Source organism: Falco rusticolus, chromosome 1, assembly GCF_015220075.1.
Source record: "Falco rusticolus isolate bFalRus1 chromosome 1, bFalRus1.pri, whole genome shotgun sequence".
In the NCBI taxonomy this organism is placed as follows: Eukaryota; Metazoa; Chordata; class Aves; order Falconiformes; family Falconidae; genus Falco; species Falco rusticolus.
Window position 1 is genome coordinate 89,947,694 of NC_051187.1, and position 20,741 is coordinate 89,968,434.

At 40.3% G+C, this 20,741-nt stretch overlaps 1 protein-coding gene across 1 annotated transcript; it reads right to left on the reverse strand.

The window, feature by feature from the left end:
* Positions 1–531: 531 nt before the first annotated feature.
* On the reverse strand, positions 532–18,344 carry AADAT (aminoadipate aminotransferase). Its single transcript, XM_037389733.1, has 14 exons — positions 18,221–18,344; positions 16,958–17,026; positions 15,171–15,339; positions 14,005–14,137; positions 13,287–13,361; positions 11,790–11,999; positions 11,212–11,277; positions 9,921–10,003; positions 8,577–8,673; positions 7,518–7,579; positions 4,967–5,031; positions 3,394–3,500; positions 2,628–2,729; positions 532–1,470 (listed from the first exon to the last, which is right to left on the reverse strand). The coding sequence occupies exons 1-14, from the start codon at positions 18,282–18,284 to the stop codon at positions 1,429–1,431; spliced, it is 1,344 nt and encodes a 447-aa protein (XP_037245630.1). The 5' UTR covers positions 18,285–18,344; the 3' UTR covers positions 532–1,428.
* Between the last annotated feature and the right edge of the window lie 2,397 nt (positions 18,345–20,741).

Genomic DNA, 20,741 nt, shown 5'->3' on the forward strand with positions numbered 1-20,741 from the left:
ACTTGACTAAAAGTCACAGTAATCTAGAAGAGGGGAAAGGATAGAGCTTAGATATGCTGCTCAAGAAGCTGCAAAGCACAGAGATGGCTTGGATGTGTGACTAAATTAAAAGGCTTGAGATAGAGATAAAAGGTGATCCTGGGCTGATGGCACTGAAATGATCCTGATGACAGAAGAGGTACTGGGAAAGGCACATATCTGTGCTAGTTTGTTATGACACATGCTATTTATAACTAGAGGAAATGAAAACTATTGTTAGTACTAAGACTATGACTCTCGTGAAACTTCCAATTAAGCAAGGTTGTGCCTGACCCTTATGTGTTTTTACTCTGAAACTCTGAACACTTGCACATAAAGAAACAACCATATGCTGTTGGTGGAAAACAACAGTGTTTTTTCATCCAAAAAGTAATAAAATTTAAGTCACTAAGCAAGACGGGGAGTCTTGGAAAATCTGTACAGTTAAAACTTTCTGAAGGTTTTGTACATGTTGCCAAGTATTAAATGTTGTGAAGATAACAACCAAAGGACTAGAGATCAAAACATTTCTTTATTTTTTCATTTTGCTTGCTTTGTACATCTGGCAGTGTCAGGGTATTGGTCCATTCCACTATGTCCCCTGCTCAGTTACTTACGCTCTCTGTTCAAAAACATGTCTGACTAACTAAGAGCAGAGAGAAGTTCTATTAGCACATCCACATGCCTTTGCAAACCAGAGATTTTCTAACACAGGTACAAAGTAATTATTCACAGACTGAAGTGGAAGCCAGCAATCAGAAAACCTTTTACAAATTTAAGAGAATGAGCTGCAAAACCCATGCAAATTGCAAGGGACCTTAGCCCAATTAGTTTTATTTGTAATCATAGCCTAATTGTGCTGGATCAATTTCAATTTTTTAACATCCCTACATTGCTTTTATCTGACAAAACTTTAGTACAATTAAATACTGATCTTCAAATCTTCAAAACCAGACACCATACAGAAGGACAAGGAAAGTGACATGCAAAAACAATTCCAACATAAGCTGTTGGAGGAATGTATAAATTGGGATTAATAGTGGGTAAGACCACCTCAGGTGCAACTTCCTAAGTAACTGATTTCCCTGTTTCCCAACCCACATGGAACACAAAAGCCAGAACAAAAAATCAATTCAAATCTAACAAAAACATGCCTTTGACAGGAAACGGAACATTTTGGTTTTGAGTGTTTTAGATGTTTCTGAATTGGAATAAATTTAGTAATGCAATGTCCTGTCATAAACGTTAAGCAAACTTTTTCACTTTCATTTTTTGCCTTTTCAGCTGAAACGATCTAAGGAAACATCCACTGTATTGTGCTTGCTTTTAAAGTGTTCTGATGAAATCCAAATGTTAATAAATATTTTCTGGAGATGATTTGGATTGCTGCAAGAGCTCTATTTAGCTTTTTCACAAAGTTTCTTTTATGAGGTCAGCCAGTCTCTTGAAGGCCTGCAACGACATAGACATGGTTCACACTTAGATTCCAGCAACAGACCAAACCTGTAAAACTACTAACGCTACCCTAATCATATACAAACTCAGTATTTTATACTGCAAAATTCTGATATTCTCTGTTTCCCTTTTATAACAACATGTATGGCCTTTGGACAAAGGTTCCACTTCTCTGAGAGAAATAAGGCAGAGTTTTCTTAAACAGAAAAATGCATAGAGTAATGCTCAAAGGTTGAATAGAGTTCAGCTGCAACTAAACAGTTTTACTTTTAATACAGTAACATAATTTAATAAAAGTTGTACTTTTAAACTAGTGACCCTGGAGAGTACCTCTTTTACTTAAGAGCCTGGAGGCTCCAAAGGTGAAAGAAAAGGTTGAATCGGGAAGCATATGAAAGATAAGATTCGACTGTCAATAGTATGGTTATAAATTACAAAGAAGAAGAAGAAATACAGAAGAAATACAGAAGAAACAGAAAACAATTGAAATGCTTATCTGTTACAAACCTTCACAACTGAATGAAAGTACAACTACAAATACTGAGCTGTTTCAAGCACCTGAATCAAATGAGTATTAAATCTGCATAAATGAATGTCTCCTATCTTTCTTCCCACTAACTTTATAGATACAGCTGAATAACATCCAAAATGTTCCAAAAATACAAAGACTAGTTCCTAAGAAATTAAATACAACATGTATGTCAATTGTATGAAAGAAAAACAATATTCTTTCTTATAAACGATTGACAACACACACACAAAACAGATAATTCAATCGCAGGAATGGAAAATCTGGAATATAAGATACATGATGACTCCTAATGCTAAAGCAAATAGCAAAACTTACTCTGACTTCAGTAAAGCCTTTATGAATAATGTCTGGGAGGATTAAGTGTGAGACTCTACATGTAGGAGATACACAGAAAAATTTTAAGTGGTCCTAAAAATTTGGTACCTTTCAGGTCATTTGGATATGAGTAACTTGCCTAAAACCCGGCTAATACTGCTTCAACAGTACTGCTTAATCAACTAAGTACTAAAAAACCTGTACTAATGTCCAATAAAACACAGAAGAAATGAGTAAAATTAAGGGAGTATTACTATGTGAGAAACTGTCTTGATAAGAATGCAAAAAAAAAAAATATCTCACTTACCAGATCCATCTGGGCTGGAGAAGACAGAGAGAAGGAGGCTCTGACATAAGAACTAGGCTCTGAACTATCAATATTGAATGCTCCTCCAGGAACCAGTAACACCTAAGAAAAATCAATTAGCTACCCAGTTATTACCACTTCTACAGTTTTAAAACACTATGTTAACTAAATTTGAGAAGGCTTACTGCTGAAACACTGGTATCAGAACATGGCGTTATGCATTTCTTCTCTTCAAAATAAGAGGCCAAAAATGTGTAACCTGGATTCAGACTTTTCATCATAAAATCAAAGGGCTCTTAGGTTTTGGTTACCTAGGCTGGTGGGTTACCAGATCTGGCTTGTCATCACAATATTTAGAAGCACCAGTGAGATGGGATATAGTTTACTCAGTGCACAGTGATGGCTCTTAAAAATTGTAGAAATAAAATAACTTAATTTGTCTTATTAAAAAGATATTGCGGATAGCGTTCATTCATATAAGTACATATAATAATATTATATATATGTGTTGTATACTTGATATATTCTACTATATATTATAATGGTTTAAATTTAAGCTGATTAAATATCAACATCTGAATACAGACATAAAAATATTTTATTAATGAGTCATTGTACAACAATGCCTTGACTTGCAGACTCAGTGATGGTGCCCAAGTTCCCCTGCTTTTTTGTGTGCTCAGATGTGCAGATAGATATGGTAAATTTATTTTATCCTTCCCTCGTTTCATTTTAACATCATAAGCCATTACACTATAGGTCATACTTCTTTCTGCAAAGCTTTTTCCATGATCAGCTGCTGTGTATCAGGAACACCCTTAATTTTGATCCACAAGAACATGCCAGCAGCAGGACAGTACCATTCTGCCAAATCTGGAGAGAGAAAGAGAAAAGAAGGGAATCAAGAAAGAAACTTCTGACCCAACTTTAACTGACACATCATAGATTTAGAGATGTTGATTTATTGCTCCAGTGAACTCAAAGGGAATGTAGGCCACAGAGCCAGGATGCCATTTGCCAAATTTAAAGTACTCCAAATCTGTGTGGGCTTACTGCATTTGTGCTGGTTTCCTCAATACTTTTTGTGAAAGTGATTGCTCTGAATTACAGAAATCCCAAACATTAACAAACTTGTATTTGTTGATTATTTCAGATCAAGTAAACAATCTAAAATAATTTTTCTGACGCAGTTTCTAACATCACTTTGACTATCAATATGATTTTAAGTGTAGCAAAGTGCAAAAGCATTTTCCTTTAAGTTTCAATGATTACAGATTTTTCCCCAAAGCAAAGGAGAGCCTAGGAGTTATGAAGAGGATGGGAAGGCCTAGAGAATTTGTCTTATATTGTGTGTGCAGACTTACTGTATACCTTTTGTTTACCTAGAATTCTTTACCTGGTTTTGGACATATTTTTGAAGAGGCTATTTATTTGACTTGACATCTTCTCCAGCTCCTCCTTGATGTACTTAACCATTATATCTACAAAATAAAGGTCTGTCTTCCATAGTATTATGGCTTCTATTACTAGAAAACATGAAGACCCTGTAGTCTTTTACATGAGTACATACTCACAATACAGTTTAAGGTAGCCCAGTGCTATTACATTGTTTTGATACTTGGGGAATTGAGACAGAGAGGGCCTACCTAGGTCAACAACCCAGGGTTGTTCAGAGCCATGTAAAAAAGAAATACTTCATATCCAAAAACCTGGAATTATTAACAGCATGTATATTAATGACTGTGTGGTGCCCAAGTACTCATGTCCCATGGAAGCATCATCTAAGGCAGGTAAGCAGTTCTTAAGCAGTTATTGCTGATTCCACTTCAGACTGACTAAAAGGAGTGAGGAGTGAGTCACTAATTGTAATGGCAGAATTGTTGATCAAATTCTTTCTATGCTCCACGATTAACCGCTTTTAAAAGAGGACATTTAAAACTGATTTCTGACAAAAAAAATTATCGCTACTACTACATCAATTGTTTATATCTTCTTTTAAATTAAGGCCACTATCTCTGGCTATTTCAGATGGAGATTTTTAAAGACAGATTTTACACATAAAAAGTATAAGAACATAGTGGAGTGAAATATATGCTCTTTGTAAACTGTTTTATACAGTAACGTGGTGAGCTTTTTTCTCATCACCATCTTCTTGTCCCACCAGAAAAGCATGAAAACAGCAGCACTAGATAATTTGTCCCAAGCTTAATATTTAATGTCATTGATTTGCTTATAATGCTTATATGTCACTTCAGTCAAGAGCTGAACTTTACTGATTATCAAAGAAGATAAACAGCTAGAAAAAAATTTAAGTAATTAGCTGTGTTGCACTCACTGACCTTTTAACCACTTCTCAGCAGCAATGAGCATTGCATCCCGCTGGGCCCTGTAGAACTCCACCACTCTGAAAGTAAATTATCAATTCAAAGTCATGATCTCATAGCACTTTAGAGTCCATTTGTTTCCAAAGGCAGAAACAAAGCTTTTCTACCTGAACAACCTAAGTGCACATTTAATGGAAACGTTAAGTATATCCTAGATGGGCACAACTGAGTATACTGCGTGTATAAAATGTTGTACATGTATCAGAGAAGTCCTGAATGCTTCAGCTTTGTCTCTAACAAAGCACTGATCAGCCAGACAGAGGAAGTGCTTGTGTGGCTGCTTCTTAAGCTTTACATATGTCATAGAAACTTTATATATTATATCTATGCTGTCTATTCTATCAGTGGATACAAGTCCTGTTAGTAGTATTTACTGCACAAAGCAGAAGAAAATTAAGGACTTGCACATATGCAAAAGCACAGACTTAATCTTTGTGCATTTGAGTTGAATTTGTGTAATAGTAACACATGGAAATGCTATTTCACAAGGTAAAAAGCAAATCATATGATGAACCTGGAATGACTATTTGCCAGCTTCCCCTTTTCTAAACTTTTGAACCCATCTGCTCCACACCTGAACTAAAACATCCCAATAACTCAACCTCTTACTAGGGAAAATGACCCTAACCCAAGTTTCAACATAGACAAATCTTGTGCAGTGGCTTTTGTTAACATGAGAAGTGCTGTGCAATGGGAAACACCACAGAAATGCTTGATAGAAAGTTCGTAAATCAAATGCAAATGTGTTCCCATCTCTGTAGAGAAAAACATATTAAGTACTTTTACTACTAATTTTATCATTTTTAAAAAATATTCTCTAAACCAATAGCTTTGCTTTCTGAATTTATTTTATTATACCTGATAAGACAAACACCACCGCAGGCTTATATAGTTTTGAGACTCAGCCTGCATCAATTGTTACATTCTGCATGAAATAGTAAATCTCACTTACACAGTTTTTACCATTCACAAATTCTGTTGTGAGTTTTTTGCCTTTCTGTTATTATTTTACTTTCATGTTGGAATGGCATTGTAAAGCGTTAGACAGACAAGACTTCCACCAAAATATAGCTGCTCCAAACAACAAACTAGCTCCAACTCAAAAGCATGACCTAACACAGGGGTCCTCAAACTTTTTAAACCAGGGGCTGGCACACAGATGAAGTGGCAGGCAGTCATCTGCGGCTGCTTGGTTCCTCCCCCCCAACCCCCAGCAGGGGGGGGTGGGGTGGATTGAGCACCCTGGGGGCCTTATCTGGCCCACGGGCCATAGTTTGAGGACCCCTGACCTAACGAGTTGACTTTGTCCAAATGAAATCCCCTGGAAGATATTCCAATCAGCTGTTGGGCCTCATCAATAAATCACCTGACAACTGAGTCTAGAAGGTTATAAAGGGCTGTGGCTACACTATGGCACCCTGCAGCACTATTTTCATTAGCTTGAGAGGAAGAACGGCCTGTTGCCTTGAACAAGGATGTCTTTTGGCCTACAAGAAAAGAAGTGGTGTATTTTGTATATATCTTTTGAACTGCTGAAAGTTGAGCAGAAGCAGGGTCCAAGTTTCACTGCAAAGACTATCTTTATGTTCCTAATTCTTAAAACAAGGCAAAACTAGGGCTGGTGTGTCTGCTTTGGTTTGGTTTTTTTTTTTTTGTTTTGGATTTTTTTAAAATGCTAGTTTACAGAAGGGACAACAGGCAGGTGCTCGGGGACGAGAGGCTGTTACAGTGAAACGTAAAAACTTTGTCCATGCTTTGCTCACATTCCTCTTATAGGCCTCTGCAGAGTGTAGCACACTCCCACTGAAGTAGCAAGCTTGGAGTTCTAATGGCATCCGAGTATGGCATCTGAAATGAAGCATGGACAGTCAAGAGAAACTATGCTCCTCCAGCATAATAAACTAAAAACAAATGTGTGTTAGTCAGTACCTAAGAAATGCCTTGCTCAATTAGACCTTAGCCCAGTGTTCTGTCTTCGAGTGGTGATAAAGGTAATGCTTAGCGAGTGTAGGTGAACCTCACTGCTCTCTGTAGAACATTCTATCGGCACCCAAAATCATTAGATTAAGGGTGCTAGAGGGTGAATGCCTGCTCAGTTAGTGAGGCAAGAACTGCCTTTATAGAAGCTATGCTGCCTTTTTCTTAATAAATTATGTGCCTAGCAATCTTAGCCTTTGCTATACAGCCTACTGCTTTAGCAGGGATGAAAACTTTATTCTCTGACTTGGAGCTCCTAGTACCCTCTTGTGTTCCCTTCAGATGGGAGCTGCATAATGGCTGCGCCAGCAGACTGGCGGACTGTTGTGGTAGGTTACATGCCCTGACCTGCATGTCTGCAACTTCACTCTGAGCTCCTTCAGGACTCTTGTGTGAATAATGTCAGTCTTGGTGACCTGGCTTATGTTTGCCCTAATACTTCTGACCTCCTTACTGCGAAGAATGTTTTATGTAGGTCACAAGAAGCAGAATGATAGATGATGGGATTCAGCATATGACATGACCCTACCTGTCTATATGCTCCAAGAAACCCTTTTCTCCCCATTGCTGAAGCAGCTGAGATATCATAATCTAAAGAAATAAGACACATCATCAATACCATATTTTAAACAGAACCGTTTGCAATCACCAAAAGATACATAGCCTGATGCAATAATCAAAATTCCACACAGGCAAGAAATTGCACGTGGGGTCTCTTGGAGCCCTTTATAAACAGAGGTCGTAACAGCAACAGGCCATTGTAGTCCATGTTACTGCTGCCTTCAAGGATCATGGCAGTGTTTGGAAGTTGAGTTGCAGAGAGGGAAAAAATGGATGGAAAGCTAAATATGGTAATCAGGGAGAAAAAGGAAGGCAATGTATATTGCTTTACCTTCCCGCCCATGTCAGCCTGTCTAATACTGCCTCTATGATGAACTAATGGAGCTGGAAGATGGCAGCCATATTTAGGTGTGCTCAGTGTCTCCTTTCCTTATTACTAACCATAAAGGGGCTGTAGTTGGCAGTCTGCTTTGCAATGTCTTTGTGGGCTGACAGTATTGTTCTAATTGCTAAGCAGAATGAACACCGGAAAAAATCTAAGTGCTTCTTCCAATGTACACTTTACATTGAGGTTTTTCGAGTGAACCTATCAGCAGGAGATAAGAAGCACTTTAAACCTTGATTCTTGAGATCTGAGGGTTAAGGGCATAATAGCTGTGCTTTCCATGCACTGAGACACCCTATAGCAGGGGTCCTTAAACTTTTTAAACAGGGGGCCAGCGTGCAGATGCAGTGGCAGGCAGTCATCTGCGGCTGCTTGGTTTCCCCCTCCAACCCCCGGCGGGGGGGGCCGGATTGAGGACCCTGGGGGGCCGTATCTGGCCTGCGGGCTGTAGTTTGAGGACCCCTGCCCTATAGCTTTGGTTGTAATTTCCATGGTGGTCTCTCTTCCTTCAGCAGAATTGAGAATGTATGTGCTTATTATAAACAAAATTGCAAAAGTGCTAAGCTGTTCGCTTGTGGTTTCTTACAACTTGGAATATGTTATATTTCCCAAATACATTTCAGTTGGCAGTTTGATACTTGCCTGTGTGAAAGTGCTGGTGTGCATTGTTGAAACCTGAATGTGCAGAATGACTCTGTCGATAAGAGGCTTGGGACCTGTCAGAAAACCTATTCTTAACCTAGAGGGGGCAGAAAAAAAAGTTACGACAGAAATGCAATATGATATACTTTGTGTGAGTTACGGTTTAACTTCTAAGTGGGAAAATGTGTAAGCATTCCATTGATATTGTAAGGGTCTTTATGCATTTAAGTTCATCTGTATCTTAATACTGCCCTAAGCCCCAGGCTTATGCAACTTATGAGCTCAGTATCAAAGTAATGAAATAAAAACATTTAAGGGTTTTTAATGCTTATAGTAGCTTCTTAGTTCTGAGACTTGAGGACATATCCCACATTTGTAAGCTTTCCTCTGCAACCATAAAGATTACATGAATCAAAGGGAAGGAAAGATAGGTTTGCACATAATGAAATATCATGAATGCTTAGGCTTTATGAAAACAGATGGAAAGTGGCAAACAGCTTTATTCTTTCACTCCCTTTCAGTACTGCAGGCTAACTGGAATTTAGACTGATATATTAGTTTCTTATTCATGCTTCAATTCTTACAACCCATCTTTTTTTCTTTGAAGAAAAATAGAACCAATAAGCTCATATGTATCTTTGACAAAGATAAAATTGCATCATCCCTTTTTGCAGTATCACTTCTAAAAGTGCAATCACACTTAGCATCATGTTGTCTCCTCACTTTCTCAGGGATGGGGTTATAATCCACTAGCTGCCAGTGCAGAATTCACATTACTTTCTTGTATCTATTAGGATAATAAAGAAAAGCAAGTTAAAAATCAAAAGTGTTGACTTGTGTGAAATGGAAAAAAGCCAGCTTAGGTTTTTGGACAGGTGGAAACAACCTGAAAGAACTGTGAGGCTAGAAGAAGAGAGATCAGTATAACCCTATAAATAGTTTGAGAATGATGCCATCCTCTCTCTTCTATATTACAAGTTCAGGGAGCCTGCAGGAATGGTAAGGAGATAGGAGAAATAGAAAAAGAAGAGAAAAGCTCCTAGGAGTTCCTGGAACAGAGCTGGAATCCAGCATCTGTCCTTCTGCCTAGATGGTGTCTGCAAGAGTGGGTGGCCTGGGGACAGTGACGTAACTATTGGTATCGGAAGAGAAACAGAATCTGGAGTTAAATGACTGCCAAGAAATAACATCAAAAGTGAGTGGACTGAGAAAAGCTGTAGATCCAAAAGTACATTCCAGAATTAGATGAAAAAACACTATGACATGTCTGATCATTTTGCATGAAGTATTAGTCTTGTGCCTTAAATGAACAGGCAATGCTGAGCAGTCTGAAGCTGGCCTTACCCAGATGAGAGAATTTTAGAGAAAGAGTCAGTCCTGATAACTCGGCCATCCACATCCATTGAGAGGAAAGTTGGAGCCCATGGCTTGGAAGAAAAATAAAAAATAAAATTCAAGGTGCAAGTAAGGATTATGATGGAATTATTTTCTTTACTATGAAGACATAATTAATTTCTTAAAGAAATATTTCAGTAGTAAATATCTTACGGATGTGCATTCCAAGGAAAAAAATGCAGTAACTTGCTGACAAGTGATTGTTTCGGCTAGCTGTCTAAGATGCGATTACAGTATTCTATGAAAGTCATCAAGAAACTGGCCTTGTTATTTTTTGATGCTTAGCCCACTGTTCAGCATACAAGTGCTCAGTTCAAGTTTTGGTATTATGCCATAAGCAGGAGAAAGAAATAACCACTTCTCTGCCAAGATATCTTTTTATGGAGTAAGCAGATACTATAATTTCTAAGATGGGTCCCTGTAGCTTCTAGCTTTACCTTAAAAAGGGAAATCAGATGATATGACCAAATTTTGATCTGAGTTCAGCATAGTTTTTTCCTTATCAAGAATTCTACTTTTATACCTTTTCCCCTACGCTCTCTAACAAAGCCATACAATGCTGTTCAATGAGCAAGGGAAGTTTTATTGCCTCCTCCCATAGAAACATATTTTAAAATAAAAATACTGAACTTTAGCTTCTACCAACGTTTTACTGCTTTCTAAGACCAGCTTTTATTCCTGAAGTTAGGTACTTCGGCAGACTGAGCAACTGTAGATCCATGCATAAAGACAGATCAACACTCCATAGTTACCTGTTTAGGGAAAATTTACATGAAGGAGGGAAGCTGCCTACTCAGTGCTACTTTCTGTGGTATCTGGGAGAACTCTCTCAGGTTCTTCAAAAGACTAAGGGGTAAAAATGGGATGTAGTAGATTGGGAGTAGGCAGCCTTCCACTGAATGTAAGACTGGGCTGAAAGGAACATTAAGAGGCTGCTATTTTCAAGTGCTGATTCAGCGGCGTACTTGTTTTGCTCTGGAGGCGAAGTTTGACATTCTCTGACTACTGAAGGAAATTCTGTCCTGTGTAAGGCTTGAGGAATTTGAAACAGTGATTAACAGAGCTGATGCAATAAAATGCCACAAAGGGGACAGCAACTAAAAGTAGCCTAGACTGTGAAGCCTGTAACTACCTTGGTGGGACGTGAAGAAGGAGCATACAGCAAGATCCATGGCTCAAACCTTAGTTCTCTCCTGGACCAGAAAAGATGTTACTAAGGAGTATGGAAGAAAAAAATTACCTTTTCAAACTGAAGAAAGTAGTAAGGATCATCTTCTATTATGAGGAAATCATATTTTCTTGCAAGCTAAAGAAATGAACAGAAAGTAAAGATTTGTTAAAATGTGAGGACACTGAATCCATTTCTTCCTATACCCTGGGCCTATTACCAGGATCATAATATTATTCTATGGATTGTTCATTCACTGTATACAAGGCCCTATCAAGAGAATCTTTCAAATGCCCAATTTGGACATCAAGCAATTATAAGAGTAAGCCTGGTACCTGCTGTACAAGGACACATGTACGTAACTGAAGGTCTGTTCCATGTAGTGTGAAAACTTGCAGTAAGTCCAGTTAGAAGACCACGGCAAAGGCAGCAGGCGGCAACGGGCTACTATTGCAAAAACAATTTATCTAATGCATAGTCCACCTCTGAAGAGTTGTCATGGAACAGGTTATGCTAGAAACAAGTTCTAGGAGGAATATCTACTGGACCAATAATGGGCCAAAATACCATATGTGGGGTATCCTCGACTGAATTGAGATTGACATTTATCTGTTTCTGCCTACAAGATTCACAAGGCCCCAGCTACATACCTGATAAATCTCCTTCTTGCGCTCTGTGGTCAGAGAGTTTCCAGTTGGGTTGCACCCATTCGGAACAGTGTACAGGAATTTGGGGAGGTGGTGGCTACGTTTTTTTATGTCTTCTGGACTCCAAGTAGATAAAATTTCTTTTAGAGCTTTTGGAATAATGCCATGCTGGTCACTAGGAACGTTAATTATGTTACAACCCAAGGGTCTCAGCTGTTGATAGGAGGAACAAAACTGTCATAATCCAGTCATTCAAAGGTCTTCCTTTTATCATCAGCATCGTAAAATTTCATTGCAAAGTCTTTCTGACTTAGTAGCTACGTCAAACTCCATTTGCTCATGATTCAAAAGAAAGTTTGTCTGAATTTGCTGTGAGGCTTGTCAAATTTACCACATCACTCCTTATTTGCCCTTTTAAGACAACTGAGAAGAAATGGGTACCTCCTATGTTCAACTGTTGCTCTTCTCTAGGAAATCAGACATGGTTTTGCAAGCAGAAAGGGATTTTGTAAATTTGAACTGTGTTCTTTCAGGACTCCTCATGGTCTCACCACAGGTAGTAAGTTCAGAGCACCTTCATTTCCTACTGACAATTTACACTCTACTTCAGTGGAAATGCCAGAACTATAAGATACTCCTCACTGACAAAGGGCAAAGTATCTGTTCGCAATAGATACATTCTGCAATATAAAGGAGAATGAAATGATGCTACTGCAGTGACCTGTTGACAGCAGTATGAAAAAATACAGGCAAAATACCAACAAAAAAGCATGCTGTCTCCTCTGGAATTTCAATCTGTACCACGTAATGCTCTGCATTTTTAAGTAAAAATGCAAGATGCTGCATTGTCAAAATATATTCCTAACAACATATATTTCATTAGAAAAGATGCATTCAAACTTAGCACAGCAAACAGTAATAAAATGTGTTTTGATGCAAGGCGAGAGTAGACAAATGTTGTGGCATATTATCTGTTCCAACCCTTCTTACAGGTAGGCATTCTGAGCTGACATTTAATTACACACTGGTTATGTTACTTTTCAGAAGTAAACTTTTGTGTAGTTCTTACTAATTCACATTTTTGCACTCATATGTTTCAAGCATATTCCAGTTTTATACTGTTTATGTCATGGGCTGCTTATTATACCATAGCTACATTTCAGGTGAATGTGCTGACATCTCAAAATACCCAGTTGTCACACATTTGCTTCAACCTGACCAGGTTGTGATGGCTTGCTTTCCAATCCCAAATGTGACCTCAGCCCTTGAATGAACTAGGATTTTGGAAGAGTAACTTCACTCCTGGGAATAGCTTTTATAGAACTTTTAGTAGAAAAACTTCTATGAATTAATATTCATGAACTTGACAGGACTAATGGTAAAAACTTGATTCTAAGATATGTTTTTACAGTAAATACAGACAGTGTATATAAGCATGCAGATAAGATACTAAATTACTGTTTCAAATGTATCAGTGTTTTGTAGCTAAAGAATACTTACAGCTGCTAGTGTCCCAGAGTATGTAGGTGCATCCAATAGGATGTTGTCCCCAGGATTAATGAGCATTTCAAACACCTGTAAAAGAAGAGTATCTTAGATTGTGACATTCTTGTACACATGCTTCATACTTCTGATTTCCTCATATGATTAAAAATCTTGGTATTAGTAATTGCCTAACCATTTAACATGCCATCTGTGAGAAAAGCAATGAACAAATGAGAACATGCTGCTTTTGAGGCAAATGAAGCTGGGTAATCAGCTAGAGGATACCAATTTGAAATGGAAAGGCAGTGCTTTACTATAAAACAGAAACAGTGCTTCAGTTACAGAAAGGATCAACTACACAGCAGTGAGAGAGGATTGGAAAGGGGAATTATTTACGGAAGGCTAATATAATTAGAATTGAGTTATGGTAAAGCAAATAATATACCTATGTACTTATTATTGTACTAAAGTAACATTAAATGATACCTTACAGCATGTTTTCTGACAGGCTCTTTAGTTTACCTGAAGTCATGCAGTCCTGACAGATGAGACTGCCACACCAGTTTTATTTCAGCTCTATTACCTTGCATTCATAATACTGTGAGACATATATTTAACAAAGTGCCCTGCATATAGTTATATAGTAGCACTTCATGCTGTGTGTAACTGAACTGATGGAGGAATAAACATCGCTGAAAGAAATGCATTTAATGTATGAAGCTTTTGGTCTTACTTTACACAAGCCTTCCTGGCTGCCTGTTGTGATGCACACTTCCATTTGTCCTTGCTCAGGACTGTAGTTGGCTGTAGGGGGATTATGTAGATGCCTCTGGAAATCCTTTAGCCAAGCCAGCAGCTCTGGAATCCTGAAACGTGAATAAAATAAGGTGTATCTAACATCTATAGGCCAAAGCTAGGCTGTTCCTCTAAATCATTGCTTAATCTAGCACAGGGTCCTCAGTCTGATTTCAGTGTCACATAGATACACATAGATGCTGATTTTATACCTGCCCTACCAAATGAAGAAACATTTATCTTATTTTTCTATGGAAGAGCAGAAATGAATATCTGTTGGTCCATACACTAAACTATCATACTGAAATCTGGGTGGAAGTGATTTGCTAAGGATGGAATAGGGGTGGAGGCTGAACAATGTCTACTCCTAGAAGTGATCTTTTCATACTCAAATGTGGCAATGTGACAAAGCTTGCAATACTGCTAGTAATAGGCTACAGATACTCAGGATTTCTGAAACTCTTTTCAAAAAATGTCTTAAGATCTTGTAGAATGTCCACAAATGGCTAAGTTAATTGAAATATTAAGAGAAGCCTTAACTTCACTGATTAATGCCCTGCATGCCTTTCTGTGTACCTAAATATTTTTGCAAACCTGTCACAAGCCTGACTCAGTGCTGTCTGCTGGGGAGCTCACATTAGAGCTAAAGTAACTTAATGGCATGCAATTTTTGTACTAAAAATGACATTACTATAAATATCTTCATTCAACTACCACAAGTAGTACATACTGACTTTAATATAGGGTACCAAATAGTCCGGAATATGGAAACTATGTATTGCAGTGTAGTAGCTTACTGTAAAACACAAAATGATTCCTCCTGGTGATCTGGGAGTCTGAATTCTCAAATACTAACAGCCAGGAAATGCTCTGGCTTGAGAATTACTAGTGTTAGGGTTTTTTTTTTTAATTACACATCTGCTCACAACTTTCCACTTAAACCAAAATGTAAATAGTCAGGCAAATTGAAAGATGTTAAACCTGGTTCTGTAAAACAGGTTTTACAAACATGTTTTAAAAACACAGGTGAATTAATGCAATAGTAAAGGATTTTATAATCTTTTGATTTTGGTATCTTGAAGTGCAAGCAGCTGTGACTGATACCCGGCTGAGGCTGAGTACTGCAGAGCCCGCTTCATCAGATCTTCCCCAATCTCAACAGCCGTTCCATGTCTGATGGCAACAGTAGCCCTCTTAAAGGGAAAAACACTAGGGTTTGGTGCCCCTCCAGCCAGAGAGATGAGAGATGGAGGAGACTTCTGCATCAATTCAGCTAGAGTAAAGGGAGAAGACCTTGGTTACAATTTGATTATTTGCAACATTGATCATATAGTCAGCATTTAAGTCCAGAGAAGTTTGTTCCATTTTTCACTTTAACTGTCTTGAATTCAAAATGATCATTAATTCTTTTTAAATTCACCTTTCTACTTGGATTACATTGGGGGAAGGGGGGGAAGACATGGGTGAGACAGACCAAACAAAAAAAAAAAATCTGTTTAAAAACCCCTATTTATAATTTATTTTAAATCTGGATTGTTCTACTATTACTAAAACTTCTTCTGTAACTGATGTCTTTAAGCTTCAAGAATTTAAAACCTTAACGATCTTCTGTTTAGAGTGACTTGGAATGATTGCCTTTGTCTTTTGTTTAGTCTCACTTTAGCTGAAGTGGCAGTAGTGCAGCTACACTGATAATTACATGTATGATTATAGCTTTTCCATAAGGGAGTGGGAACATTTCTGGCAGCCCAGCTTTAGCAACAGAGGCACCGTGTAAATAATTCAGTAAGAAGAAAAATGTTAGCAACTCTTGCTTTAAAGACCCAGTTTCACAATCATTCAAGTCCAGTCTATGCAGCCCAGATTGGACCTCAGTCCAGCAAGGGCACTTGACTGCATTAAATCTAAAAGTTTACATTATGGCATTCATGCCGGCTTGGTAGTTTTGCATCAGATATGAGAAGAAAGATGACATCAGATTTGGTTTAAAGCCTCCAGTTACTGAGTTTATTCTCAACTACTTACTAGCAAACTTGAATAGGGGGAGTTAATTCTTATCAGTTTATCGATATGGGTCATGTCTGTGACTTTTGGTCTGGTAAAGAGATTTACTTTGTCATCAAAACTGCAGCCTCCATGTGTCTTTCTGCACAAGCTCTGCTACTTCTCTGTTACGATGTGTATCGGTGTATCACTTGAAAATGTAAGAGACTGACTATAGTGAATTACTTGACTTAGCTGTACCTGTATGAAGCATTTTAAGCAGAACAGCAAATGCCAACCGCTTACCAAGAGAGGAAATCGACCCCTGAAGGCTTAACTAGTGATGTATGTCTCATGCTCTGATTCTGTCAGGTCCCTGTAGGTTTCAACTGAGTAAACAAGTAGTAGGTAGTTAACCTTTTCTATCTGTCACACAGAAGACTATGTAACATGGTAGCCTAATGATAGCGTAATATAGAAAGGGAAAATGTAGTAACACTGAGGGGGTGCTGAGGAATTTATGGACTTTAACAGGATACAGGAAAGCTAGGTGGAAAGAAACATGGTGCTGGGACTGAATTTCAAGTCATTAGCAGTTGCTTGTTCCTGGACAACCGGCATAAATTCAGTAGCAAACTGTGCCAAAAGCCCTGCCTCAGAGGCAGTAGCAAAGATTTTTCAGAAGCATGTTGAAGTGACAATACTATTTCTTTTATCTGGATGGGTTTCTGAAGTGGTTCAAGGCTATACACTTTATTCTTCTTTACACCTGCTTGACATCTCAACTTGCCAAAAGTGAAAGCTGTTAACTGGCCTTGCTTGTCAGCTTGCAGCACGGTTTTCTTTCAAGCCCAGAACACAGAATGACACCCTTCCAGAAAACCTGGCAAGAATGGGCATATACTCACTGAGAAGTCTTATTGGAGACGCTTTTCTTGCTGCACTCACAGTGGTTATGAACCGAGAGTAATTCATATCTATGGACAAAAAGTAATTAGCTGGACATGAAGCTAGAAAAGTGAACAGGAATGCCAGTGCTTTTTTGTATCTCCCACAAGTAATGCTTCCAATTCATCATCTCCATAGACATACTCTATCATAAATTAAATGTCAACTTACGTTAAAATCAGTGCTGGAAATTATTTTCCATTTTGAATTAATTGGAAAGTTTTCAAATTCATATGGGTGCTGTCACAGCCTCCCAGTGACACTTGGTGCGGAGAGATGAGGCCAAATGCTGTTATTTTGATAAACACAAATAGCAGTGCAGCTTTGATCTGGGGAATTTGTTGGTGTGCTGGTGAAGAGGCAAAGGCCCCTTTCCCTCACCTTTACTGCCACCTGTGGAGTTCTAAAGGCAGATTACAAATCTGAAGAGCTGTCAGATCTTAAACAGCCATCAGTTTATTTTAGTAATATTTTTTTTTTTAGTAAGAATCCAGCTTTATTTAGCTGCATTAAGTATTCCGTTTGAAGTATGGTAACGACTGCAAGCCATCATTATGAGTTGCAACACTTGTCAGGTTAAGAGGAGGTTTGGTTTTTGTTGTGGTATGGTGTGTTTGGGTTTTTTTTTTAAGGATAATTAAGGACATCTTTCAGAATGCTTCAGATGAGTGTTTCCCCCCGCTTCTTCCCGGTGCCCACAGGTTCACTGGGCAGTGACCTGCGCTCCCGCAGGCACCAGGCGGCCCGTCCCCACCGTGACGCTGCCCCCCCCGAAGAAGGGGGTCGCGGGAGGGGGGGTGAAGGGCAGAGACCCCGGCGTTTTGACCGCCGCTTCCGAGCGCGCCTCTACTGCAGTCACGGAAAACAATCCTCTAGCAACCGCAGCAACGCGCATGTGCCGGCAGTTATTAAAAATCATCTGGCAAGCGAGGCTGCTTTAAATGAAAATAAAAACACAAAGCCCCACCCCGTTCTTGCTAAAAATACCGTTCCTCGCTGCCCTCGCCCCCAGCGCGCTCCCCCCGCGGAGCCACGCCGGAGCGTTCCAGGGGGGCCTGCGGCAGCGCGGCGCCCCCTCCCCCGGGCGGCTCCCAGGCCGCCCTGGCGCTGCCCCCTGCTCCCGGAGGGGGCTCGGCGTCCCCAGCGGCGCGACCCGCCCGCCCCCGCGCTCCCCCGCGGCGCAGGGCCCGGCGGCGGCCCTCGGCACGGCGGCGCGCACCTACCGGCAGGACGGCGCGGAGCCGGCGGCGGCCGGGGAGGGCAGCGGCTGCCCGCGCTGCTGGGCATGTGCAGGCCCGCCCGCGCAGACGGGCGCCGGGGCGGCCCCCGGGCGGGGCGGCGAGCGGCCCCCGGGGCGGCTCCCTCGGCCGGCGGCTGGGCGGCGGGCCGCGGCAGGGCCTGCTCGGCGCGGCGGGCTGCCTGCGGAGCGCGATCGGTAGCGGCGGGCGGCGCCCGCTGAGCCGGTTTGGGCGCCCACTCTGGGTAGATCCGTGCAAAAGGCGTAAACCGCACGGCTCCGCCGTCCGTCCCTGCTGCGTGGTGGCCCCAAGGCGGGCTGCGGCTCCGGGTGCGCTGGGCCTGCCGCCGGCCTGGGGCGCCGCGGGGGGAAGCGGAGGAGAACGTGGGACCTCTCGTCACTTTCCATCTGGAAGGGCGGGTGTGTGGATGTGGGGTGTTCGGTCAATATGCCAGTTTTTAAGTAAAGTGTTTAAAAATCGCTAGAAAGAGGGAGCACGGAGGAGCAGAGCTAAGCCTGGTGTTGCAGACCTCGCTAGGGCAGCCGTGGCTGTGAAGGAGTGACCGCGGGCATTGTTTTCCTTACGCTCGAAGCTTTGTAAAGCGGCGTAAAGCCAGCTTGCGTCCTGCTGCTTCGTGGGGCTGGCACCTCTGGAGCTGCGTGGGATGAAGGAACTTACTTCTGTTAAAGCATAACAAAAATGTTCCCGTTCTTCAACCAAATTATGCTCTTAAGCCACTTTATCATATCTTCACTAAACCTGCTGCTGATAAAAGGAAGCAGGATTTGGATTAGAATTTGAAGTGGGATGTCTGAAAGTAAATGTTTTTCACAGACGCAGGATCAATGAAAGGAAAAGCAGGATCAGCTGTGTTGTGACATGTCCCCTCCTCTCTGGGTGTCACATGTTGCTGTATGTGCAATATCCTTAACTGCAGCTGCTGCTGCTGCTTGGAAAAAAAAAACACAGAGACCCAGTGTCATTTTCTGGTCATGGCTTGGGACTTCTGCACTTCAGGGCTGCCACGGACCTTCCTCCGGAGTGCAAAATGGAAGAGAGGGGTCTAGGTATTACACAGTCTAAAAAACCAGTGCAGGAATAGTCAAAATCAGGCATGCTTTGCAGCATGTTAGCTTCCTAGTTAGCTTGGGGGCAGGAGCGTAAAAGTGCTGGAAGGGGAGAGCACTGGAGTGTTTCTAGGCTTTAAACCAGTAAATAACCAGGATTTAAGGTGCCCAGTGCTTAAAGCGCTTTTTAACTGGCACCTTCCAACACCTGCTTGAGGCAAAGCTGAGGTATGAGATCAAAATGGCTCTAGCAAAAAAGAGGAGCTGCTGTAACAAGTTAACTTTTTTCCTCTTTAATTTGGGTGACTTTGTGCAGTGTCCAGATCTGCTGAAAGGCTGCATGATTGGATGGAGTGGATTGAAATAGAAATGGATTTCCTTCCTAGTTTGTAATGTATGTGAGGAAGGATGGTTTGCTTAGTTGGTATGTGAACATTGTTACACTGAAAAATCAATTTTTGTTACCAACTTTCATGGCCTGAAGAATTTAAAATTTAGGTAATTGCCTTCTAATGGTGTGATGTACAGATAAGAATAAGAGATGGGTATATAGATAGGAAATAACCGAGAGAATGACAACCTGTAAGAAAACCACCGAGTGTATTGACTGTGTCCCCAAGCAGCCACAAATGGAGAGATACCAAACTTCTGTGGGGAGCTGGCTGTGAAAAAACCAGCTGAATCTGAGCTGCTTTTTGTGTAATCCTGTTTCATTTCCACACTGTCAATGTCACAGTTTGTGGCACCAACTGAAGCCCAGAGAAGTCAAAAGAAAGATTTCTATTGATTTCTGTGGGCTTTGTCTGGTCTCTTAGCCAATTACAGTGTCATCCTAATGAAACAAATTAAATAAATAAATAAATTAGTGTACAGTTTATATTCCTTAGCAACCACAAGTTGAGTGCTCTGTTTTTCTGCTGTTTAAGAATAGTTATTTCCTCGCTGTCTTTGTGTGTTATGGGCACACTTAGAACAAAGCTATTTGGTGTTAGTCTTAGCTAATTTGTGAAGCACTGGTAAGGACCACGTGTAGTTGTTTCTTATGGGAAATATCTTCTGTTGTCTGAAAATGTATTCTGCCTCTCTCCAAAATCTCTACGCGCTGAGGCTAAGCTAGGTCCAGTTATGTGTTTCAAAAACCATGAGCAAACAGAACAAAAAACCCTAAAGCAATTTGACTTAAAAGAACAAGGAAATTAGGCAACTAATGTTCCTGCACTATTTCCTTCTGCCCTAAGGACTTCAGAAATTCCAAAAGAGTATTCATTTTAAGAGGACCAAGAGGAAAGCAAAGAATTGAGACAGTAAACACCAAAATTCAGCTGAGATGCTGGTTTTGTGACTGTTTCCAATTTTACCGTTAAGTGTAAATAACCCTAAGAAGCTGCAATGTAGCCTGGGATACTATAATTTTAGTAGTTTTAGAGCATGTTTGCTCT